Below are 27,151 nucleotides of genomic sequence, written 5' to 3'. Positions count from 1 at the left end.
CAAGACATGCATTTTTCTCTACACTGTTAATTTCTATGAAGTAAACTTCATTCTTCATATAGAAAGAAGAGCCAGAGATTAAAATCACAAATCATAACATCTATTATTTAAAATCCAACTAAGAGGAATTTTCGAAAGGATCATTTTAATGGGTATTTTTTATAGTTTCTAAACTGTGTTTCATTAGCCCACTGTGAGTTATCTCTTTTCAACTTTTCAAAGGTTAATAGGCAAGCACCCATATTTGATTAATGAATGAATGTACGGTGTAGGTGTGTGATCCAAAGACATGACCCAGAATTAAGTTAACCCATCAGCTTCACTTTTCCTCTCAAGGAACCAAAATCATAGAGCTGCATTCTGGCTTATGAACTACCACCACCATTTTATTTGAGTGAGTTTACATGTCAGTTACTTAAAATATGAATTAATAGTAATGTCAATAACTGAAAATATGAAAATATTTGTAAATGATTTCCCAAGTAGAAAAAGTGTGTATTTCTGAAATCATAGTCTTATTCTTTCTTTCTCTCTCTCCTTTTTAAATAGGTATTTTTGCTTAAGAAAATGTCTTAGGAATTAGTGATGAATTGGACAAAAATTTATAGATTAAGGTTATTAAATACCACAAAGCTCTTGCACTTTACTTTTTCAGTCCACATGGGTTCTGCTTTAAAAAAGTGTTACCTCCATTTGAAAGATCATACTTTCTTTTAAAATATCTAAATATATCTGAGCTTTCTTAGAATTCTAGAGAGCACTGCTTTTGACAATTACTTTGTTACTTTTAAAAGGACTAAGAATTCACTATACTTGAACTCTACATTCAAGAGAAGCCAGGTGCGTTAAATTTTGTCTTAGCTCCATGGTATTTTTTTAATGTCAAGAGATGGCCTGTTTTCAGATCTTCTCTTTGATGGTATAAAATGAAGTAGTTGCAATTTATCGAATGCTTGCTAAATGCTCACAACCTTGCTAAGTCCTTGGCATGCATAATCTCTTTAATACTTATTTAATCTCACTAAGCCTCAGTGTTCTTACCTGTAAAATGAGAGTAATAAGGATCCCTACCTCATAGACTGGTTCTAACATATTAAAGGTCACATGGCTCGTAAGTAGAAGAGTTGGGATTGATTACAGGTATATCCAGCTCTAAACTACCAAGTCGTAACTACTATACTATAGTATAGTGGACATGGACAAATATGTACCTCCATATCTAAGAGTTCGTCCCCAGGGCCCTAACAGACCATTTTATAAAATGGGCAAAGCCGTTTCCTTGTAACACTCTAGATGCTATCTGCCCAGACGTCTGTTTATAAGTAGTTTGAGCCATTCTCAACTAGCCATTCTCAGGTAAGACACAATTTGCTTTATTTATTATTTATTTATTTATTTATTTCTTTTTTTAATTATACTTTAAGTTTTAGGGTACATGTGCACATTGTGCAGGTTAGTTACATATGTATACATGTGCCATGCTGGTGCGCTGCACCCACTAACTCATCATCTAGCATTAGGTATATCTCCCAATGCTATCCCTCCCCCCTCCCCACCACAGTCCCCAGAGTATGATATTCCCCTTCCTGTGTCCATGTGATCTCATTGTTCAATTCCCACCTATGAGTGAGAATATGAGGTGTTTGGTTTTTTGTTCTTGCGATAGTTTACTGAGAATGATGGTTTCCAATTTCATCCATGTCCCTACAAAGGATATGAACTCATCATTTTTTATGGCTGCATAGTATTCCATGGTGTATATGTGCCACATTTTCTTAATCCAGTCTATCATTGTTGGACATTTGGGTTGGTTCCAAGTCTTTGCTATTGTGAATAATGCCGCAATAAACATACGTGTGCATGTGTCTTTATAGCAGCATGATTTATAGTCATTTGGGTATATACCCAGTAATGGGATGGCTGGGTCAAATGGTATTTCTAGTTCTAGATCCCTGAGGAATCGCCACACTGACTTCCACAATGGTTGAACTAGTTTACAGTCCCACCAACAGTGTGAAAGTGTTCCTATTTCTCCACATCCTCTCCAGCACCTGTTGTTTCCTGACTTTTGAATGATTGCCATTCTAACTGGTGTGAGATGATATCTCATAGTGGTTTTGATTTGCATTTCTCTGATGGCCAGTGATGGTGAGCATTTTTTCATGTGTTTTTTGGCTGCATAAATGTCTTCTTTTGAGAAGTGCCTGTTCATGTCCTTCGCCCACTTTTTGATGGGGTTGTTTGTTTTTTTCTTGTAAATTTGTTTGAGTTCACTGTAGATTCTGGATATTAGCCCTTTGTCAGATGAGTAGGTTGCGAAAATTTTCTCCCATGTTGTAGGTTGCCTGTTCACTCTGATGGTAGTTTCTTTTGCTGTGCAGAAGCTCTTTAGTTTAATTAGATCCCATTTGTCAATTTTGGCTTTTGTTGCCATTGCTTTTGGTGTTTTGGACATGAAGTCCTTGCCCACGCCTATGTCCTGAATGGTAATGCCTAGGTTTTCTTCTAGGGTTTTTATGGTTTTAGGTCTAACGTTTAAATCTTTAATCCATCTTGAATTGATTTTTGTATAAGGTGTAAGGAAGGGATCCAGTTTCAGCTTTCTACATATGGCTAGCCAGTTTTCCCAGCACCATTTATTAAATAGGGAATCCTTTCCCCATTGCTTGTTTTTCTCAGGTTTGTCAAAGATCAGATAGTTGTAGGTAAGCGGCGTTATTTCTGAGGGCTCTGTTCTGTTCCATTGATCTATATTTCTGTTTTGGTACCAGTACCATGCTGTTTTGGTTACTGTAGCCTTGTAGTATAGTTTGAAGTCAGGTAGTGTGATGCCTCCAGCTTTGTTCTTTTGGCTTAGGATTGACTTGGCAATGTGGGCTCTCTTTTGGTTCCATATGAACTTTAAAGTAGTTTTTTCCAATTCTGTGAAGAAAGTCATTGGTAGCTTGATGGGGATGGCATTGAATCTGTAAATTACCTTGGGCAGTATGGCCATTTTCACGATATTGATTCTTCCTACCCATGAGCAAGGAATGTTCTTCCATTTGTTTGTATCCTCTTTTATTTCCTTGAGCAGTGGTTTGTAGTTCTCCTTGAAGAGGTGCTTCACATCCCTTGTAAGTTGGATTCCTAGGTATTTTATTCTCTTTGAAGCAATTGTGAATGGGAGTTCACTCATGATTTGGCTCTCTGTTTGTCTGTTGTTGGTGTATAAGAATGCTTGTGATTTTTGTACATTGATTTTGTATCCTGAGACTTTGCTGAAGTTGCTTATCAGCTTAAGGAGATTTTGGGCTGAGACGATGGGGTTTTCTAGATAAACAATCATGTCGTCTGCAAACAGGGACAATTTGACTTCCTCTTTTCCTAATTGAATACCCTTTATTTCCTTCTCCTGCCTGATTGCCCTGGCCAGAACTTCCAACACTATGTTGAATAGGAGCGGTGAGAGAGGGCATCCCTGTCTTGTGCCAGTTTTCAAAGGGAATGCTTCCAGTTTTTGCCCATTCAGTATGATATTGGCTGTGGGTTTGTCATAGATAGCTCTTATTATTTTGAAATATGTCCCATCAATACCTAATTTATTGAGAGTTTTTAGCATGAAGGGTTGTTGAATTTTGTCAAAGGCTTTTTCTGCATCTATTGAGATAATCATGTGGTTTTTGTCTTTGGCTCTGTTTATATGCTGGATTACATTTATTGATTTGCATATGTTGAACCAGCCTTGCATCCCTAGGATGAAGCCCACTTGATCATGGTGGATAAGCTTTTTGATGTGCTGCTGGATTCGGTTTGCCAGTATTTTATTGAGGATTTTTGCATCAATGTTCATCAAGGATATTGGTCTAAAATTCTCTTTTTTGGTTGTGTCTCTGCCAGGCTTTGGTATCAGAATGATGCTGGCCTCATAAAATGAGTTAGGGAGGATTCCCTCTTTTTCTATTGATTGGAATAGTTTCAGAAGGAATGGTACCAGTTCCTTCTTGTACCTCTGGTAGAATTCGGCTGTGAATCCATCTGGTCCTGGACTCTTTTTGGTTGGTAAACTATTGATTATTGCCACAATTTCAGCTCCTGTGATTGGTCTATTCAGAGATTCAACTTCTTCCTGGTTTAGTCTTGGGAGAGTGTATGTGTCGAGGAATGTATCCATTTCTTCTAGATTTTCTAGTTTATTTGCGTAGAGGTGTTTGTAGTATTCTCTGATGGTTGTTTGTATTTCTGTGGGATCGGTGGTGATATCCCCTTTATCATTTTTTATTGCGTCTATTTGATTCTTCTCTCTTTTTTTCTTTATTAGTCTTGCTAGCGGTCTATCAATTTTGTTGATCCTTTCAAAAAACCAGCTCCTGGATTCATTGATTTTTTGAAGGGTTTTTTGTGTCTCTATTTCCTTCAGTTCTGCTCTGATTTTAGTTATTTCTTGCCTTCTGCTAGCTTTTGAATGTGTTTGCTCTTGCTTTTCTAGTTCTTTGAATTGTGATGTTAGGGTGTCAATTTTGGATCTTTCCTGCTTTCTCTTGTGGGCATTTAGTGCTATAAATTTCCCTCTGCACACTGCTTTGAATGCGTCCCAGAGATTCTGGTATGTTGTGTCTTTGTTCTCGTTGGTTTCAAAGAACATCTTTATTTCTGCCTTCATTTCGTTATGTACCCAGCAGTCATTCAGGAGCAGGTTGTTCAGTTTCCATGTAGTTGAGCGGCTTTGAGTGAGATTCTTAATCCTGAGTTCTAGTTTGATTGCACTGTGGTCTGAGAGATAGTTTGTTATAATTTCTGTTCTTTTACATTTGCTGAGGAGAGTTTTACTTCCAACTATGTGGTCAATTTTGGAATAGGTGTGGTGTGGTGCTGAAAAAAATGTATATTCTGTTGATTTGGGGTGGAGAGTTCTGTAGATGTCTATTAGGTCTGCTTGGTGCAGAGCTGAGTTCAATTCCTGGGTATCCTTGTTGACTTTCTGTCTCGTTGATCTGTCTAATGTTGACAGTGGGGTGTTAAAGTCTCCCATTATTAATGTGTGGGAGTCTAAGTCTCTTTATAGGTCACTCAGGACTTGCTTTATGAATCTGGGTGCTCCTGTATTGGGTGCATAAATATTTAGGATAGTTAGCTCCTCTTGTTGAATTGATCCCTTTACCATTATGTAATGGCCTTCTTTGTCTCTTTTGATCTTTGTTGGTTTAAAGTCTGTTTTATCAGAGACTAGGATTGCAACCCCTGCCTTTTTTTGTTTTCCATTTGCTTGGTAGATCTTCCTCCATCCTTTTATTTTGAGCCTATGTGTGTCTCTGCACATGAGATGGGTTTCCTGAATACAGCACACTGATGGGTCTTGACTCTTTATCCAACTTGCCAGTCTGTGTCTTTTAATTGGAGAATTTAGTCCATTTACATTTAACGTTAATATTGTTATGTGTGAATTTGATCGTGTCATTATGATGTTAGCTGGTGATTTTGCTCGTTAGTTGATGCAGTTTCTTCCTAGTCTTGATGGTCTTTACATTTTGGCATGATTTTGCAGCGGCTGGTACTGGTTGTTCCTTTCCATGTTTAGCGCTTCCTTCAGGAGCTCTTTTAGGGCAGGCCTGGTGGTGACAAAATCGGTCAGCATTTGCTTGTCTGTAAAGTATTTTATTTCTCCTTCACTTATGAAGCTTAGTTTGGCTGGATATGAAATTCTGGGTTGAAAATTCTTTTCTTTAAGAATGTTGAATATTGGCCCCCACTCTCTTCTGGCTTGTAGGGTTTCTGCCGAGAGGTCCGCTGTTAGTCTGATGGGCTTCCCTTTGAGGGTAACCCGACCTTTCTGTCTGGCTGCCCTTAACATTTTTTCCTTCATTTCAACTTTGGTGAATCTGACAATTATGTGTCTTGGAGTTGCTCTTCTCGAGGAGTATCTTTGTGGCGTTCTCTGTATTTCCTGAATCTGAACGTTGGCCTGCCTTGCTAGATTGGGGAAGTTCTCCTGGATAATATCCTGCAGAGTGTTTTCCAACTTGGTTCCATTCTCCGCATCACTTTCAGGTACACCAATCAGACGTAGATTTGGTCTTTTCACATAGTCCCATATTTCTTGGAGGCTTTGCTCATTTCTTTTTATTCTTTTTTCTCTAGACTTACCTTCTCGCTTCATTTCATTCATTTCATCTTCCATTGCTGATACCCTTTCTTCCAGTTGATCGCATCGGCTCCTGAGGCTTCTGCATTCTTCACGTAGTTCTCGAGCCTTGGTTTTCAGCTCCATCAGCTCCTTTAAGCACTTCTCTGTATTGGTTATTCTAGTTATACATTCTTCTAAATTTTTTTCAAAGTTTTCAACTTCTTTGCCTTTGGTTTGAATGTCCTCCCGTAGCTCAGAGTAATTTGATCGTCTGAAGCCTTCTTCTCTCAGCTCGTCAAAATCATTCTCCATCCAGCTTTGTTCCGTTGCTGGTGAGGAACTGCGTTCCTTTGGAGGAGGAGAGGCGCTCTGCATTTTAGAGTTTCCTGTTTTTCTGTTCTGTTTTTTCCCCATCTTTGTGGTTTTATCTACTTTTGGTCTTTGATGATGGTGATGTACAGATGGGTTTTCGGTGTGGATGTCCTTTCTGTTTGTTAGTTTTCCTTCTAACAGACAGGACCCTCAGCTGCAGGTCTGTTGGAATACCCTGCCGTGTGAGGTGTCAGTGTGCCCCTGCTGGGGGGTGCCTCCCAGTTAGGCTGCTCGGGGGTCAGGGGTCAGGGACCCACTTGAGGAGGCAGTCTGCCCGTTCTCAGATCTCCAGCTGCGTGCTGGGAGAACCACTGCTCTCTTCAAAGCTGTCAGACAGGGACATTTAAGTCTGCAGAGGTTACTGCTGTCTTTTTGTTTGTCTGTGCCCTGCCCCCAGAGGTGGAGCCTACAGAGGCAGGCAGGCCTCCTTGAGCTGTGGTGGGCTCCACCCAGTTCGAGCTTCCCGGCTGCTTTGTTTACCTAAGCAAGCCTGGGCAATGGCGGGCGCCCCTCCCCCAGCCTCGCTGCCGCCTTGCAGTTTGATCTCAGGCTGCTGTGCTAGCAATCAGCGAGATTCCGTGGGCGTAGGACCCTCCGAGCCAGGTGCCGGATATAATCTCGTGGTGCGCCGTTTTTTAAGCCGGTCTGAAACGCGCAATATTCGGGTGGGAGTGACCGGAGTTTTCCAGGTGCGTCTGTCACCCCTTTCTTTGACTCGAAAAGGGAACTCCCTGACCCCTTGCGCTTCCCAGGTGAGGCAATGCCTCGCCCTGCTTCGGCTCGCGCACGGTGCGCGCACCCACTGGCCTGCGCCCACTGTCTGGCACTCCCTAGTGAGATGAACCCGGTACCTCAGATGGAAATGCTGAAATCACCGTCTTCTGCGTCGCTCACGCTGGGAGCTGTAGACCGGAGCTGTTCCTATTCGGCCATCTTGGCTCCTCCCACAATTTGCTTTATTAATTTGCTTTTCTGGAATCTTTTTGGACCTGCAGTTTAGCAAATTGTAGCCTCTTTTGTAGTTACTAAACTGCAATGATACTCACTTTTGGCATGATTTACAGAAAGGAGCCCAAGTAGGTACCTTACACATACCTAGTATTAAGCTCTTCTCCATACAGACACCCCCCAAATATGGCCTTATTGACTGACATCCTGAATCACATACATTTCTCTTGAACTTTCCAAAGAAATCTTTTCATCCTACAACACACTGGTTTCAGGAAGAGAAGACAACTAACTTTAAATCTGCAGTTCTGGGTTTAAGAGAAAAGTCTGTCACTGAAGCTGTGTGAGAACCTTAGTTTTTTCATGTGCAAAATGGGAACGGTATTTGCCCAGCTTGCCCCCTCAGTTGTTTCAAAAATCAAAGTAGAAAAGTACTCTACAAATAAGAGAGATAAAGTGGCATTATCTCAAAGGCAAAAGGCTTGGGGCCAAGCAGATTTAGGTTTAAAGCTTGATTTTGGTGCTTACTAGCTGCATGATTTTGGACACATAATTCAACCTGAGCAATTGTAAAGATTAAATGAGATAATACCATCCACCTGCAATACAACAAGCTCTAGCTCAAGCTTGTCCAACCCACACCCCAAGGACATGTGGGTTGGACATGAGGCCCAGGATGGTTTTTAACACAGCTCAACACAAATTTGTAAATTTTCTAAAAACATTATGAGATTTCTTTGTGAAAATTTTTTAAGTTCATCAGCTATCATTAGTGTTAGTGTATTTTATGCGTGGCCCAAGACAATTCTTCTTCCATTGTGGCCCAGGGAAGCCAAAAGATTGAACACCCCTGCTAACAGGCTTTCTTGATTAGCATTTGGTTATAGGTGGTCTTAGTGTAAGAAAATAGAGGGAGGAAATATTACAAAAGCATGAATGAAGATGTAAAATGATGCCTTATAGAAGCATGACATGAGTTTACGGTAATCTGAATGTGACCTGCATGATTTAAGTCTTCCCAATAGAGTATTAGATCATCAGCAACAAACTACAAAACTACGACAGTGTTTCATTAAACTTTCTTTTCTCTAAAGAGAAGAGTCTCAAATTGCAGACTCTATGTCTAGATTTCATCTTTTGACCCTGTGCCTGCCATATAAAGTTCTTCAATTAAAATCTGTTAAATAGACACGTACTTGCTCTTCTCTGGAAACTTTCCAAATGTTCTATGCTCCTCAAGTTTACTAACACAGTTTACAAGGTCTTCCAAAGACCTATTAAATGTATATTGTATGCCTAACTGATGAAGTTGTGCCCATGAAGGAGATGATATATGCAAAGTCCTATGATCATGCTGTGGAAAAAGTTGGTTATATTTCTTCCGAATCAACAGGTGAGTTTGGTATACCATACTCTTTTTTTTTAGACAGGGTCTCGCTTTGTTGCCCAGGCTGGAGTGACAGTGGCACGATCACGGATCACTGCAGCCTCAACCTGCCCGGGTGATCCTCCCATCTCAGCCTCCTGAGTAGCTGGGACTTGACAGGCACACATCCCCACTCCTGGCTAATTTTTTCTGTATTTTTTAGAGACAAGGTTTTGCCATGTTGCTCAGGCTGGTCTCCAACTTCTGGGCTCAAGCGATCTGCCAACTTCAGCCTCCCAAAGTGAGGGGATTACAGGCGGGAGCCAACACACCCGGTCAGCATACTCTTTTTTAAATAACTTTGATTATGCTTTAGATAAATTTCCTTTTTGAGGGTATGAAGAAAATCTTCATGTGCTAAAATATTTTAGAGGTCAGTCAGCAGAAACTGCAATTGATATATGATAAATGAACAGTAAAACTAAAAATAGAATGTTTCTCGGCTGGGCATGGTGGCTCACGCCTGTAATCCCAGCACTTTGGGAGGCCGAGGCGGGTGGATAATGAGGTCAGGAGATCGAGACCATCCTGGCTAACATGGTGAAATCCCGTCTCTACTAAAAATACAAAAATTAGCCGGGCGTGGTGGCGGGCGCCTGTAGTCCCAGCTACTCGGGAGGCTGAGGCAGGAGAATGGCGTGAACCCAGGAGGCGGATCTTGCAGTGAGCCAAGATTGTGCCACTGCACTCCAGCCTGGGCAACACAGCCAGGCTCCGTCTCAAAAAAAAAAAAAAAAAAAAAAAAAGAATGTTTCTCTTAAAGTATAAAATCCTTCAAGTCTCTGAAGCATAGTAAAACGTGGTATTCTCCATTATTGCTTTTGTTTTGCTTTGTTTTTCCTAGAATGACTACAAAAAACTGTCAATGCAGTGCAAAGACTTTGTTGTTGGACTCCTTGATCTGTGCAGAAACACTGAAGAAGTCGAGGCCATTCTGAATGGGGATGTTGAAACGCTCCAGAGTGGTGATCACGGTCGCCCAAATCTCAGCCGTTTAAAACTTGCCATTAAATATGAAGTAAAAAAAGTAAGGTCAGGCGTGAAGCCCGTTTACATTATTTTGGTTCTTGTTGGTGCTAAATAAGGATAAAGGGTTGATATTGTTAGATTGAGCTGGGATTTTCTTTTCTTTTCTCTTTTTTTTTTTTTTGAGATGGAGTCTCCCTCTGTCGCCCAGGCTGGAGTGCAGTGGTGCGATCTCGGCTCACTGCAAGCTCCGCCTCCCGGGTTCACGCCATTCTCCTGCCTCAGCCTCCCAAGTAGCTGGGACTACAGGCGCCCACCACCACGCCCAGCTAATTTTTTGTATTTTTAGTAGAGACGGGGTTTCACCGTGGTCTCTATCTCCTGACCTCGTGATCCGCCCGCCTCGGCCTCCTAAAGTGCTGGGATTGCAGGCGTGAGCCACTGCGCCCGGTTAGGATTTTCTAATTAACAGTTGCACTAGGCAGATTCTCTAACAAATCATAAGCATCTGTACTAGTTGTGAGGCACTCTACCTACACTAAATGCCAGTCTTTAAAATCTAAACGTATTTATATAGAATCTTACAGGGCCTGCCACTTTCTTACTGTGCTAATGATATAACAATGACTTTATGAATCCAAATTCTAAAACATTTGTTATAAGACAGGAACATCACCATTTGAGACTCAACTCCATTTTCCCATTTGTTGCTGTTTTCCAATAATGCCTTTAATTCTTTCTTTACTGCATTAGAATTTCCACCAGCTGCATTTTTATTTGTGAAATATTTTTAGTCTCTCCCTTCAAGCATTGGCCCCATTCTCTGCTTTCTTAGATTATGTGAGGTATCTTTTTAAAAGCTGGCCGGGCACAATGGCTCATGCCTGTAATCCCAGCACTTTGGGAGGCTGAGATGGGTGGATAACTTGAGGTCAGGAGTTGGAGACCAGCCTAGGCAACATAGTGAAACCCCGTCTCTACTAAAACTACAAAAATTAGCTGGGTATGGTGGCGTGCACCTGTAGTCTCAGCTATTTGGGAGACTGCAGTGGGAGGATTACTGAACTCTGGAGGCAGAGGTTGCAGTGAGCCAAGATCATTTCCTGCACTCCAGGCTGGGTGACAGAGTGAGACTCTGTCTCAAAATAAATAGATAGATGGATAGACAGATAGATAGCTTTTAAAGGTAGATTTTTCCAATAAAAGTAATATATGTTTATGGTAAGTTTTCAAATAGTATAAACATGTCTCCTCCCAATTTTTCCAGTTCTGAATGGAGAATAATGAGCCATTGTTATGTTTCTATACACAAATTTCTTTCTTGGACAACTTTATATAACAGTCAATAAATGTCCACTTTATCTTTTTAAAGGTTGCATTGTTATTTCATTATATTCACATAATCTGTTTACTATTTAGGGATGTTTATTATAATTTTCAGATTTTTGTTATTAGATTTTTATTTTTTATACAGTAAACATATTTGTTGATATAGCTTGCTTACTTGCATGACTTTTACTTGTAAACAAAAATTCTTAGATGTGGAATTAATATGTCAAATTTTTATTTTTAGGTTTCCAAACATTTGCTAGGTTTCCCTTAAAAAATGGTGTACCAGTTTCCATACACACCAACAGTATGTGACAGGGCTTATTTCTTCCACCCACAGTGGAATGGGTTTTATCCAACTTTACCATTCTGAGTAGATAAACATTCTATCTTGTTTTAGACTCAACTCCTTTTCTACCTACCTCTCAAACTACCTTTGAGGTTAACCACCCTTAAGATTCACTTGTAGTTCTTTTATATAACCTGTCCTTTGTAATATTTTAATATTAATATTAAATATTGTAACTTTTTAATATTCTTTACCAATTTTTATTTTGGGATATTGCTTTTTGTATATTAACTGCCATATGTATGGTTCAGTTGTAAAAATAAATACATGAAAACTTAAAGATTCCCTCAAAAAAAATATTGAAAATTAAAGTCTTCTTAAGTGAAAGAGTTTTTGGCACAAGAATAAAAGGAGAGATCAATAGAATAAAACAGGCAGTCCAGAAACAGACCCATATACAAACGGGAATTTAGTATAAACTGTGTGGCATTTTAGGTCAATGCAGGAAAGGTGGTATTTTTTAAAAAGTATTTAGGCAACTGAGTTAATATTGATCTCTTTCTGGATGAAAAAACTATGTAATCATAAAAGCCGTATGTAAAATTTAGATTAATCTTTTTATAATATTCAATTAAAATTTTTTCTGTGCTTTGAAAGAAAGCTTGTTTGTCATAAAGGAAAAGCTTGATAAATTGAAATCTTCAAATTTATGTAAAACATATTAGAACTTTTTGCCATTTGTTTGTTGCCTGTTAATTTGATGTTTTATGTTTGTTCTTTAATTCTAACAATATATTTCATTGGAAAGCATGGAACTATTAGAACACATGAAAATCGTTTATGCTGAACCTTTCTTTAATCAAACTTAAATATTTTGTCACTTCCCTGCTAGTTTGTAGCTCATCCAAACTGCCAACAGCAACTTCTCTCCATTTGGTATGAGAATCTTTCTGGTTTACGACAGCAGACAATGGCGGTCAAGTTCCTTGTGGTCCTTGCTGTTGCCATTGGACTGCCCTTCCTGGCTCTCATTTACTGGTTTGCTCCATGCAGCAAGGTATGTATGTGAAGCCTGGACCTCTATTATCTACTAGAAGTATGTTTTAAGTGGGGAAAAATCTTATCTCCAAAGTGAAAATTTCAGGGAATTATAGTTGGGTTTCAGTAATCTTTATTGTTTTTAACATTACAAAATAATTCCTGTTTGGGTTTAAATAATTTGTATTGCTTTTATTATCAAAAAATAATACATGTTTGCTATAGGAAACAAAAGGAAAAGATAAAATTCACCTGTAATATCACCACTGTTAATGTGTGAAAGGATACTCAGTAGCTATATTAATTTCCTTTTACTCTTTTCTCTATGTACATCTATGCATATACTTTTATATTTCTTTATGAGGTCATAGTACCATTGAGCATATATTTCAAATGACATCCTAAAAGATGAACACTTTTTCTGTTTCTCCTCTGGCAAAATTTGAGATGAAAGTTTTGTCTTGTATTTATTTTAGCTAATATGACCAGATAAATCTTAAATAAAAGGCAGTCATGTAAATACTAATGTAATACTTGTTTCAGTAAAGAATATATATTTTTTAGGGACTAAGTACACCAGAACCTGACAGCAAAAATAGCCTATTTTCTTAGCAAAAGCTATCTACCCATGCTTTGGTAAAAATGCTATGTTCAGATGGATCTAGCCTTTCATTAGTGTGACAGGATAGGTTTGAGAAATATTGACCTATCATTCTGTTAACAAGTAGAGAAATTTGTGTCTTGCATTGCTAACAAGCCTATTCTTCATGTTTTTGAAGCCACATTTCTGGATCTGTTTAACTCTGAGAGGCAGATTGAAATAATTCTGAAGCTTAGTGCCTAAATGTCTTTTGGACCATCTATTAATGTGCTATGTAGAAAGAACTATCAGTTGGGTTACTTCCAGTGCTTAAACATGGGCATGATTCATTTTCAAACATTCATAATATGTGGGCGCAAACACAAACATCACCATTGCTAACATATTGTTTTCTAATTATTTTGTCATATTTTTGGTGTTTTAGCCATATTAGGGCTGTTCAAAATGACTCATGCTAGAAAGCTTGTGCAAAGCCTTTTAGACAGTGGAAACATCCTAATTATTTCTAGTGATGATAGGAATTACAGGAAACTGGACATTTTCTCATGAGAGTAAAATCCATCATCATAGATATTTTCCCCTTAAAATATATAAGGCCAAAATTTGGTATCTCAGATTCATAATATAAATGAGGAACATAAAATGAAAATAGTGCAGTTTACTAGAAATGACATCTATAGTACAGACTTTCATCTAGAAAATTGACTTTTTTTCCCTTTTTACTAAAAATGACAGATTTTGCCTGGAAAAATAATGTGTGTACATGGACATGGAGTGTGGAATGATAGACATTGGAGACTTAGAAAAGTGGGGGCTCAGAAGAGGGGAGGGACAGGTGGTGACAAATTATTTAATGGGTACAGTGCATATTATTTGAGTGACTGGTGTACTAAAAGCCAAGACTTCACCACTATGCAGTATATTAGTTTAACAAAATTGCACTGGTATCCCTTAAATTTCAACAAATACATTTCTAAATTGTCCTCCCTAGAACATGAGTTATATCTATGTAGGTAGTCTCTTTGTTCTTCTTCTCCTTATATTTCCTGAGTCATCTGAGATTTAAACTGAATTAAAATGGGGGGAGTTTTTGAATTATCCCTATTCTCATTCTGTGACCAGTTAAATTATAATCTCTTTCCTAAACTGAATAATTTTCCTTTTCCATAACCAGTGTGTTCGAAAGCATAATGTATTCCAGAGTGTCTGGTGCTTTGACACAGACTATTTTTGGCAATCCTTAGAGTTACACATTTCTTAAATTTTGATTGAATTCTAATTAAACTGATTTCCTTTACTATTTCTTCTTCCCTGGCCATTTGTCTTTCTGGCATCTGTTTTCCATCCTTGTTTATGAACATTGAGGCAAATAATCAAATTAAAAGGACATTGTCAAGGTATTTTTTTTTTCTCCTATCCAAAACCTATTTTACTGTTTTTATCTTTGAAGCATGATGATAAAATCTATTTTACAGTTTTCCATTTGCAGTGAACATAAATATGCTTTACAGGCCACAGGATTCTTTGTGGGAGGGGATTGCTTCAGCTAAATTGGTGCTTTTATTCCAAATATATTTAAAATATTTTGGATTTTCCAATATATCCATGAACATCAGTAAGATCAAATTGCAGGCCTATGCACTGTGACTGAGTCCCCATTTTTGTTTAAAGTTGGTTTTGCTATAGGAAACAAAAGTTGGTTTTCTTCTTTCCCCATTCCGAAATCCCTTTTGTTTTTACTTGCTCTCTTTCTTCTACTGTAATCCAAATATCAATTGTTTTTGTTCATTACAATAAGAATAGTCATACTGCAATTACAAGTCATTTTAGTTTAAGCTAGTCTCAACCTTTCTCATTTCTATGTGGTGTTGAGTAGCTAGGTATTTAGTCATCAATAAATACCTAAAAAGAGTATCACATATCATATTTAAAGACAAGTATTTATTTCAATGCTTACCCTCAGTAATTTTCCAGGTACATAAGTTGTTCAATTTCTTCATCTAGCTCTCCTCCTTTACAGTTATTTTTTGGAAATTTGTCTATATCCCAGAGTATATAGATGGCAAATTTTACCAAAAAGGATAACTCACTTCAGTTCCTAAAGTCTAGTGAGAGATGCCAAAATCTTCCTCAGTTTGAAGAGAAATACGATTCTCAACTTTTGTAAGAAAAATAAAGGCTACGAGGTTTCAAACATGCCCATTTTAGTTTCTAGGCAACCAGCTTTCTGTTTGATTGCTAAAACAAAACAAAACAAGAAAACACCAACAAACAAACCAAGAAATACCCTAAGACTTTTAGTAAGCAGAAGAAGATGCCTGGATTGATACTCCCTTTAGAATAAAATAAAGGAAGAGTAATGTTACATAAAGGTCAGTAGGCCAGTGGAGAAAGAAGGGAAGCCAGGTAGGGGCCAGGCACACAGATCAGACACCTTGCCCCAAAAACTGAAGATTGACTTTAGAGGTGTTCAGGACAGTTAAACTAAGGTTCCAGAGTTTTCAGATTTGTGGCTCATTCTAATGTAGATAGCTTTATTTCAACTCCATTTTATGTCCCCAACCTCGTGTTTTCTATTTATGTTATTTATTTGGTTCTACTTTAATTTATGCTCTACTGTATGATGTCCTTGAAAGCTGCTTCTTATTCTTCCTGGAACCAGGCAGGTGATAAATAACTTTTTCATGAATTTCACTAACAGTCATTGCCTCTAATCCCGGGTTTCCTCAAACAGTCAAATAAATTGAGAATTTAAAAAAAAAAAAGTTTAGGATTTATAATGGATTTTCCCATGAGAAAGATATGGATTCTTGCAATACATTTTCACTTGCTCTAATACACGGTTAAAATAAATCATACATAAAACATTATAGAATTAAAATTGTATGTAAAATATATCATGGAAATATAACATTGATGTTTATTTTTAACTGTTTATATTTAAAAAGAAAAATAGCAAAGGACAATAGGCAGAAGAAAATCAAACTTACTTTTTATACCATTTGTTTTAATTTTGCCATTGTTTGATTATTTGAGAGTTTGATTTTAAAAGGATCTAAAAAAAAAAAAACAAAAAATACTCTTTGAATCAATTCAGTAGGTGATCTTATCTAAGCATTTTTTTACAGCAAACTTTTACAAAGTAACTTTGGATTGGCTCTGCAATTCTAGAATCTATTGGCTTTAAAACTCTCTCTCTCTGTGTGTGTGTGTGTGTGTGTGTGTGTGTGTGTGTGTGTGTGTATTCTTTGGCCCTCTGTATATGTGGGTTCTGCATCCCTGGATTTAACAAACCGCAGATTGAAAACATTTGAAAAAAATTGTATCTGTGTTGAACAGGTAGAGACTTCTTTTGGCATTATTCTATAAACAGGATATTGAATATTCTGAACACAAATGATAGATGTTTGAGATGATGGCTATGCTAATTACCCTAATCTAATCACTATATGTTATAGGTATTGACACATCACTATATACCCCGCATAAATATGTACAAATATAGGTCAATTTAAAAGTGTATCTTATAACAAAAATTTACATAGCATTTACATGATATTACGTATTATAAGTAATCTCAGCATGATTTAAAGCATATGGGAAGATGTGCCTAGGTTATATGTAAATATTATGATTTTATATCAGGAACATGAGTAGCCTTAGATTTTAGTATCCATGGAAGGACCTGGAACCAATCCCTCATGGATACCTAGGGACAACTGCACACATACACACACACACACACACACACATAGCATGAGAGAGAGAGAGATACAATACAATATCTCCTGATATTCTGTGTCTGGCCTAACATTCAGAATGTCAAGATAAGTTAATTGGTTCCAGCTCTAAGTTTTATTATTTTGAAAACCATATAGACAAATAAAGGTAGGGAAATAGAGAACACTGATTGTGTTCCTTCCATGATAGCATTTATCTTTTCCGAGTCTTAAAAGATAATTCCTAATAATTTACATATGTAGGCCCACTGATGAGAAAGTATGAAATTATTCTGTAAACCAAATAGAAGTATTAACTTAGGAACAAGAATGCCTGGGTTCAAGTTCCAGCTCTACCACTTATAAGATATGTGACCTTGAACAAGTTTCTTGACTTCACTTCCTCAGTTTCTTCATCCAAAGTGGGCATTGAGTGCACCTGCCCTTTTGAATTGTTGTAATGATTACAAGTTAACAGTGTAAAGCACTTAAAACAGTGCCAACTAAGTGTTGGTTGTATTTTATTAGTTTGTAAAGTTTTCTGTAATAATAAACTCACTTGAAAAGCAGTTGAAAGCTATGGACCATCTCCTAAAGGGTGGGGGAAACTGCACACACAGCTTAAGTTTTGTTCATTTCAGAGGATGTCCAGACCCCTTAGTCATATCCTAGATCCTCACTCTGCCTAGGTGAAGATCTGTACATCTTAGACAGAGATGAATCTTGTACTATAAAAGGCACACTAGCTTTTATTGTCCCCCATATTTCATATAAAGAATCTGGTTTTCACATAATTCAGGAAATGTGCTCATTGTCACTCAGCTAATGAGGGAATGAAACTGGAACCTGAACCTAAAATGTTGGACTTTAAATCCAGTGTCCTTCCAGGAGATTGTTTCAATACACTGTAGGAACTGCCCTGCTGCCCTGTCCTCAGCTGGGAGTTCTCTTCTTGGTACTCATGACTTTTACTGCATTTACAAGATCACCAAAATAACAACATCCACTCAGGCCTGAATTGCATGCCTGTCAATGAAGTATATGTGAGGACACCCACCAAGGTTCTATACCTGGCAAAGTAGACTCAGTTTCATATTTTCATTACCACTTCCTCAATACCTCAGACCCACTAAATTAGTTTTCTTTATATGAATAATGCTGATATTATTATGCTCTATATTTTGTCAACGATATTATATATTTTAAGAATTTAAATATCCTTTATTAGAAAAATACATGTATTTAGTTATTAATCAAGAACATCAGCACATGTAGGTGAGGAATGTGAACAAAATTTTGTAACAGCATAAAGATATTACTCTATCACGAATTACATAAATATAAACAATTATCTCAGGAGATTATTGGAATGTGCAGATGTTTATTCTTGCATGTATGTATGTGTGTTTTGCAAAGTGTACAAAACAAAGTTAAGATTTTATTTTGGTGTGTGTTGTGGCAGATGGGGAAGATAATGCGTGGACCATTCATGAAGTTTGTAGCACACGCAGCCTCCTTCACCATTTTTCTGGGACTGCTAGTCATGAATGCAGCTGACAGATTTGAAGGCACAAAACTCCTTCCTAATGAAACCAGCACAGATAATGCAAAACAGCTGTTCAGGATGAAAACATCCTGCTTCTCATGGATGGAGATGCTCATTATATCCTGGGTAATAGGTAAAGACTGATTTTCTGTCATATTTTCTGTTTGCAGTCTTAGCAGTTGGACTGAATGACACTGATTCTTTCACACATCAGTTATACAAATGTATGCAGCACGATACAATGCACCACACATCATAATTTTCTTTGTGTTCCTAAAGTACAGTTGCCTTGGGTTCATTATCAGTGCCATAGTCTTCTCACATGCTGTGCGCCTTTCGCATTTCCAAGGAAAACCCAGGAAGAAAACCAACAGGGTAGTATCAATCACATCCCACCAGTGACACAAAGCTATTATACTATTCATATTTTGAGAGAGAGCTATGATTTCCAGCTTAAACACAACCACAATTTTACATTGAGATTTGATAGGAATTGAAGCTAACAGCCACTTGCATTTATTGAACATTTATTTTGTGCCAAGAATTATTCCAAGCACTTTATATACATCAAATCACATCATTTCTCTGCACCTCAGTTTTCTAGTCTATAATGTATAATCACATCTATTTTATAGGATTTATCTAAGGATCAAGTAACTTTCTTTAGGCCTCTTGGGTGGTAAGTGGAAGAGAAGGAATATGATCTTAGTTGCTATACTATTTGTCTTTAGAATCAATCATACATGTAGCTTGCCATTAAATATAATGCAAACAATAAAGATATTTCAATTAGATATTTATGAATAAATAAATCCAGTGGCTGTTAAGTGCCTTTGTTAAGTAACGAGGATACTAAAGTGAATGAGACAGTCCCTGTGTTCAAGGAAGTTAAGTCTGGGAGGCAGGTCAGTAAGTAAATCAATAATTAAAATTCAATGTGACAAATGCTATAATTGAGTTATTGGGATATTATGAACATACACAGATTGGGCATCTAAATCTGAGGTGGGATGTGAAATGGAAGGGGCAAGAAGCCCTTCCTGGGCAGTATCTTCAATGTGGTACTTTGAGGATAAAAGAATGTTAAACAGACCTGTTTGGGAGACAAGGATGGCATGGGAACATTAGAGATGTGGAACTATGGCAATACCTCGCACACTCGAAATATGATGAGTTAGGCAGAGAAGGAGCCAAGGTGCATTTATGGATGCGAGTGATGGGAGATAAGGGTGGAGAAATGGCTAGAAGATGCTTTTCAGCAATTGGTGATTTGATCTGATCATGTTTTAGAAAGGTCACAGTGGTTGTGAGATAGACGGTGGCTTTAAAGAGTCCAGAGGCTGAGACTCAATGGAAGTGCTCCCTGCGAGGAGGATGAGGCCTGGAACTCAGGAGATAGGGGAAAGGACTTGAGAGCACCCTGATAGGTAAACCCCAGACAACTTGGTGATTATTGGACATCAGAAGGGAGAGCTGTGGATTCTGCCTTGGATCAGCAGGTAGTGACTACAGTCTCTAAGAGGGAGAATACAGAAGGGAGATCATGCCTGGGACTGGAGGAATGAAAAGCTGATAAAGTTTAGGTTATGACTGACTTTGAAGTGCCCATGGAATTTCAAGGTGGAAATGTCCATTCGGTAATAGAAAGTATGACCCCTGGGAGTATTTGGGTTTTGAATAAAGTTCCAGCAATCCTCAATTCCAGATGGTACTTAAGGCCCTGACTATGCATAAAATTATGTAGGGTTAACAGATGCAAGATGTAAAGAAAATTAGGCTCAGGGATTTTCATATAAATCCTTTAATAATCCACAGGCTTCTCCATTCTCTCCCCCCAACATCCCACCTCCCTCTCTAGGGACCTGGAGAAGCACTGACAGTCAGTTTTGTATCACTTCTAAGGCAGGACATGTCTTCTTGGCTTCATGCTGGAGCTTGATGAGATGATCAGTCAAAATATTAAGACGCATTTTTCAAATTACCATAGGAATATTTTAAATTTAATTCAGTAGCATTTGAGTTATTCAAAACTTTCAAATCACTTCATTTCCTGAATATGTTTTAGGGAAAAATATGGATAGTGGCATAAAATGTGAATTGTATCACCAAAGTAATGATAAATCTTGGATACAGAAGATGGCTTTGATTTTATTCTATTTCTTTTCTAATTTAATTGATGAGACTAGAAAAAGAAATTATATTTCACTTCTAATATCTGATTTAAAATAAGAATAAACAATCACTTGTGCATGGCCTTTATCTTGTTAAACTAAAAGCCCATGTCTCATAGTTTATTTTTTATGTGTTAGTATATGTAAGGTAAATAATACAGTACTTGGCACAACGGACATATTCAAGAAATTTCAGATAATTACAATTATTATTCAACTTTTCACTGAGCATTTATATGTCACTTTTACATAGAAGTGCTATTTTCCTATTAGGCAAAACATGACTGTTTTAGGACAAGATGAAACTTTGAAAAATTAAATTTTCTATAGGGGGTAAAGAATTTTAAAAATTAAATTTTATATAAAGGGGTATGAAGAGAATGATTTATGGTAAAGAATAAAATGAACATATTATATTTTATATATAAAATATGTATAAACTTGAGAGCACCCGAACAGGTAAACCCCAACCCACTTGGTGATTACTGCACATCAGAAGGGAGGAGCTGTGGGTTCTGCCTTGGACCGGTAGGTAGTGACTGCAGTCTCTAAGAGGGAGAATATAGAAGGAATATCACGCCTGGAACTGGAGGAATGAAAAGCTTTGAAAACAACTAGACTGCATGAGTTCAGTGAGTTATATTTTATATAACATGTTCATTTTATTCTTGACCATAAATTATTCTCCTCATACTAGTCTTAGTTTTATTGATTTTTCTATTTTATTTATTTTGAGACGGAGTTTCACACTTGCTGCCCAGGCTGGAGTGCAATGGCGCGATCTCAGCTCACCGCAACCTCCACCTCCCGGGTTCAAGCAATTTTCCTGCCTCAGCCTCCCGAGTAGCTGGGATTACAGGCATGAGCTATCACGCCTGGCTAATTTTGTACTTTTAATAGAGATGGGGTTTCTCCATGTTGGTCCAGCTGGTCTCAAACTTCCAACCTCAGGTGATCTGCCCACCTCGGCCTCCCAAAGTGCTGGGATTACAGGCGTGAGCCACCGTGCCCAGCCGTCTCAGTTTTATTTTAAACTTTATATATATTTTTTCCTTTTTCACTTAGCAACCTAACACAGGAATATTAAATGGGGCTTTAATCAAAAGCATTTTCCTTGTAACTTTTGTCCCATCAGCCTTTGTATTTGACTTCAGAGACTAGCTAACACTGTTTATTTAAAGGGAAAATAATGAACAACTCAGGATAGCTGATGCTTTTATAGCCTATGTTAGATTCCTGGTTCAGTTTCTGACATTGGTATTTATTTTCTTTTTTGAAGTTATTCTTGAAAGAAAGTTGTACTTTCTGGAAATGTTAATAAGAAGTGGCCTACTTAGATGAGATGTTGGGTGTGTTATCTGGGCTTGAGGGAGAGGATGACACTATTAGTCACAAAGCAAATTTATCTCATTTTTAGTTGACAAAAAGTTGAAAGGTTAAATGACAAAACTGATGTGTTAGGAGATGTTGACAAGGCAGAACAGTGAGCTCAAATCAATGAGAGGACATGTAGCAGGAACACAGGGAGGAGGACGTGCTTGAAGACACTAGTGAAAAGGGCCTTAGGAGCACTTGTCACTTAATGGCCAGTCTGAGCTGCTGAGAAAGCAGATGCAGTCCTGGGCTGACTCTTCAACAGAAGGAGAGGACGGCAGTCCAGGCAGTAATTACCCAATGGCGAGACCACATCTGCAGGCCCCGGGTACCACGTGCAGCCAATTGGCAAACTAAGGAGCGTTTCAAGCACAGCAGTTAGTTAGGAGAGTGAGTGGTTCTCAGAACAGCACTTGAGGGGGCTGGGGAAGTTTACCCTAGAGGGTGAGGCATGGTGTAAGACCCAGTGGAATCTGAGGCTTGTTTATTCAGAGGGCCCCATTTAGTGAAAAAGAAGACAAAGTGACGACTTAGCAGGAGCCTGGGCAGGTAAAGGCATCTTGAAGCTTCAGTTTCATGGTTAACCTGCCTCTGCTAGAGAAAAACAGATTTAATGAGCACGCAGGTGGGTTTTTTGGTTGTTTTTTGTAAAAAGAAATTTGAAGGCATAGGGAGCTGACTCATTTGCTACCTGTCTAGAGGGCAAAAATAGAACCACTGCATCCACGTTGAAGGAATATTCTGAAAATTCAACAGTGGAATGAGCAGCCTTCAGAATTAGTTAAGCACCTTATCGCAAGATCTATACGAGCTTGATCCCTGTGAAGTCTCCTGCCTGGGGCAAGCTTGGACTTGATGCGGGATTTCAAACTCTCCTTGGCAGCTCTCAGGGGTCCTCAGGACAAATGAGACACGAACTTTTCCTTCAAGCAGAATAGCTCACTTGTTTTAGTTTTTAAGCTTCAGGAAGACATCATTTGTGCCAAGAATTCTATTTCTTAAAGAGAGAAAGAGAAAAGAAAATGGAAAAGTGGGAGGAACAAGAGGAGGGGAAGCTTTGAAAACAACTAGACTGCATGAGTTCAAATGTCCCTTTAGTCCCCATGCTTGTTACTCTGAACCATCCGCATCTCCTCGTGAGGCTGACAGGAGCCCAGGGACCACAGTAGGGGGAAAAAAACTGCCGTATTTCGTGTTACAAATTTGATCCCCCAGATTATATATGAATTCAATCCTAGTCCCCTCTTAACTTGAAACAACTCAAAATAAGTAATGAAGTCTTCTCTTAAATCCATGTCCTCTATGCTGCATTTAATGCTGGCTTTAAGAAAAGGCACATGACGTGCTCTTGGAAATTAGAGATGGGGCATTTCCTTAATCCCCACAGGGCTCTGCAGCTATTCACATAGCAGGTTTTGTGATTGACATTTAGGACAAATGTGAGAATTTGAGGCAGGTGGTTGCTGAGGGTAAGAGGAGAAGATTATTTTCAACTCGAGGCTGTGAAGGACTTCTTGATGGAGGCAAGTTTTGATCAGTTGTTGGTTTGGGTTGTATTTCTCCGGATGGCTCCAGTAGGAGGCAGGATGTCAGAGTAGACTATCTTAATAGGGATAAAGCAACTTCTTTTTAATTAAAAAAGTGGGATTCTTCAAATTAAGAAAAAAATACATGTGCCAATCACGGAAAATTTTAAATAGTAAGCACTCAATGAATGTTAGTCATAATTTTTTCCAAGTGCCAGACACTGAGCTGTGTATTTCACATGAACTATTTTATTTAAGGCTCATAACAATCCAATGAAGTGGGAATGAACCAATATCATTCCCATTTTACAAACTGAGTTTTAGATAGTTTAAATACCTTATCAAAGACTTCATAGCTGACAAATGGAAGAACAAATTCTCGAATCCATGGTAGCCTGATCTCAAATCCAGTGTTCCTAAATACTACGTTAAAATTTTGAAGAAATATGCAGTACTATTAATAATTCTACCAGAAAAAGACAACTACTATTAATAAGTAAGTTCCTGTCATCCCATCTAGGCTGTCACTGTGCTGGTTTTAAACATAAACCACACATCATAACATTTTAAACATTTTTACTTAGCATTACAATATAAAGATTTTTCCAGTGTATGTTACTCCGGGTCCTCCAAGAAGCAGGCACAAAGATTAAATGTTCAACAGGTTTATTAAGGGAAATGGGAATTTTATTAAGGAACATTTCTTGTGAGAGGAAATGGCAAGAGAGCTGAGAAAGGTCTCAAGGGCTCTCAGGCAGGGATACAAGTCAAACCCCAAGGGACAGTGAGCAGGCAGGAAGGTTGGGTAGAAGCATCCTAGATCTTTACACAGTCTAAGGAAAGGCTGGCAAGGCTGTCATGAAATCCTTGAGCCAAAGTCAGCCATCAGAAGAGTCCCATGTCTCCCAAGAAGGGGCACCCTCAGTAATTGGCTGACAGCAGCCGGGGGGAGACACGGCCTTGGACAAAAGTGGCAGTGGTTTTCAGAAGGCAGTAGGTGAGGCCTGTGATCAGTCAAATTCCTATAGTTGGATGTCACTGAGACACATTCTCATGGTCACTGTCCCATAGTAATTAATAAAATATTAAATGGCTTCATAATACTCCATCTGCGGAAGTCCCACTTCCATTTTACTTCTATTTTGAGTGTGTGGGTGTGTTTGGGTTATTATAAAGTATCCTACAATAAACATCTGTTAAATATATTTTTATGTGTGGAATTAATTGATCAGCAGGACATTTGTTATTTTAAGGTGTTCAATGAACTTTGTCAAATTGCTTTCAGGTATGCACTGATATTTCTGGACTAGGATATTTGTGAGGATATGGGAATTATGGTGGGACGGCAGGTTGGGACCAAATTTTGAAGGGTTTTGTAATGTCAGGCTGAGACCTTTCAAACATATTTTGTTTTATAGAACAGCTAAGGCTGAATGCGATTGAATTGATATTTTAACCCCTTTCTGATGCAGGCATGATATGGGCTGAATGTAAAGAAATCTGGACTCAAGGCCCCAAGGAATATTTGTTTGAGTTGTGGAACATGCTTGATTTTGGTATGTTAGCAATTTTTGCAGCATCATTCATTGCGAGATTCATGGCATTTTGGCATGCTTCCAAAGCCCAGAGCATCATTGACGCAAATGATACTTTGAAGGACTTGACGAAAGTAACATTGGGAGACAATGTGAAATACTACAATTTGGGTGAGTTTACAGTACAGTCAATATAAATAAAAATGCAGAATTTTCTTGTAAAACAGATGTCAGTAGTAGTTCGGTTACTGCACAATTCTCATAAAATTGTTTGTGAGTTTCCAACATCTGTATCTGAAGAATGAGCATCTATACGTGAGGAAGCATGCTTTCTGCTGCTTCTTTTGATTTTTCTACTCCCTGGAAAACTCTCTTAATCACAAGACTCATCTCCCTTTATCTCTTGGATCAATTGGCTAATTATCAAACTTCATTGAGAATACATGTCTTATGTCCTGGATTTATTTTTCCCTCTTTTTTAATTAAAAATGGTTCACATTTGATCTATCTCTCTGTATCTCTCTCTCTGTATACATATATATGTATATGTATATATACACGTGTGTGTATATATGCACACACGTGTATATATGTATATGTATATATACACGTGTGTGTATATATGCACACGTGTATATATGTATATGTACACACATATGTGTGTGTGTATATATATGTGTGCAATGGAATAGTATTCCACCTTTTAAAAGAAGAAAATCCTGTCATTTGTAACAACATGAATGAACTCGGAAGACATCATGCTGAGTGAAATAAGGCAGGCACAGAAAGACAAATGGTATATGATCTTACTTATTTGTGGAATCTAAAAAAAGTCAAACTCAAAGAGGTAGAAGGTAATGGTGGTTGTCAGGGGCTGGGGTAAAAGGCACAAAATGGGGAGGTGTTGGTCAAAGGTACAAAGTTTACAAAGGGTACACGGATAGGATGAATAAGTTCTAACTTATTAGTTAGAGCTTATAATAAGGGAGCTTGTAATAAGCTTATAATAAGGGAGATATACAGTATAGTGGCTAGAGTTAATAATCATGTACTGTACTGTATACTTGAAAATTGCTGAGAGTAAATTTTAAATGTTCTTACCACAAAAATGTAAATATTCGAGGTGATGAATATGTTAATTAGCTTAATTTAATCTTTGCACAATGTAGACAGACATATATGAAGACATCAAGTTGTGCCCCATAGATATATATAATAAAGTTCACATTTGGGTGCCATTTTCATTTAAGATATATAAAAAGTATTTGAAAACGAAGGAATTGTTGGGATCTCTGAGAGGTTCCCCAATCAATAACACCACTGTTTCCCAACCAGGCTTAGAATTAGTTGAGAAATAAAACAAGAAATTAATATGGAGGCCAGATCATCACCTCTAACACTGATAAAATCCAGGGTGGATGACATAGTTCTATTAGCTAATGGATTCAGTAATACTGAACCCCAGAATTAGGCAGACACATCCTCCAGTTTCTAGACAGCAATGGGCCAGGGCAGTCCTCCTCACAAAAAGAGGATGGCAGCAAGTGCCCGACCAAGTGAGATCTTCCATGGAGGACCAGAGGAGAATTCCCAAGAGAGAGAAGGTAATGCCGAGCTAACTATGTCCAGTTATTCATCCCAATTTAGCAATCAGATAAGTCATTCCAGCTTTCCAGGAAGAAAGTGACTAAGGGATGGAAATTGGTTCAGTTATTTACTTAAGGAGACTACCACCTCGTAGAAACCTGGATGGGGAAAATATATTCCCTTTGAATACTCATTTCAAACCCTCTGATAAGAAATTAGTTAACATTCACTTGTGAGTTTATTGGCAATATCACATAAGGCCTCCATTATTATTATTAATGTTTATTTTAATGTTTAATTTTAAGATTTTTTAAAATGCACTTAATTAAAAAAATTCAAAGCTATTTGTAGATAATACTTATATTCAAAGCACTATAAAAAAGGAAACTGCTTTTATTAGTTTCTTGTTATCCTCCCCTAATTCCACTTCTCAGCAAATAAGCAAATACAAATTTGTAATTATGTTTTTCCCCTTTCTTACACACTGTTTTCTGTTTTTCTTCATAATTGCATTTTTGATGACCTGATGTAATAATGCCAAAAAAATTCATAAGTGAATAATTGCTTCATTTTATGGTAAAAATAGACTTGTTTGAGTGACCAATAAAAGTTACTTCTAAT

General features: G+C 37.8%; 1 protein-coding gene across 3 annotated transcripts in view; it reads left to right on the top strand.

The window, feature by feature from the left end:
* The window catches only part of TRPC6 (transient receptor potential cation channel subfamily C member 6), a 145,328-nt gene that overhangs the window by 94,033 nt on the left and 24,144 nt on the right, over positions 1 to 27,151 (top strand). For all 3 annotated transcript variants that reach the window (XM_063608763.1, XM_003828393.6, XM_055094780.2), the window contains exons 3-6: positions 9,694 to 9,876; positions 12,326 to 12,490; positions 18,254 to 18,470; positions 24,881 to 25,114. In XM_063608763.1, the coding sequence (XP_063464833.1) occupies positions 9,694 to 9,876; positions 12,326 to 12,490; positions 18,254 to 18,470; positions 24,881 to 25,114 (799 nt within the window). The remainder of the gene's footprint in view (positions 1 to 9,693; positions 9,877 to 12,325; positions 12,491 to 18,253; positions 18,471 to 24,880; positions 25,115 to 27,151) is intronic.

The sequence above is a fragment of the Pan paniscus genome, chromosome 9 (assembly GCF_029289425.2).
Source record: "Pan paniscus chromosome 9, NHGRI_mPanPan1-v2.0_pri, whole genome shotgun sequence".
In the NCBI taxonomy this organism is placed as follows: domain Eukaryota; kingdom Metazoa; phylum Chordata; class Mammalia; order Primates; family Hominidae; genus Pan; species Pan paniscus.
The sequence above is the reverse complement of the archived record's forward strand: the minus strand, read 5'-3'. Positions and strand labels throughout refer to the sequence as shown.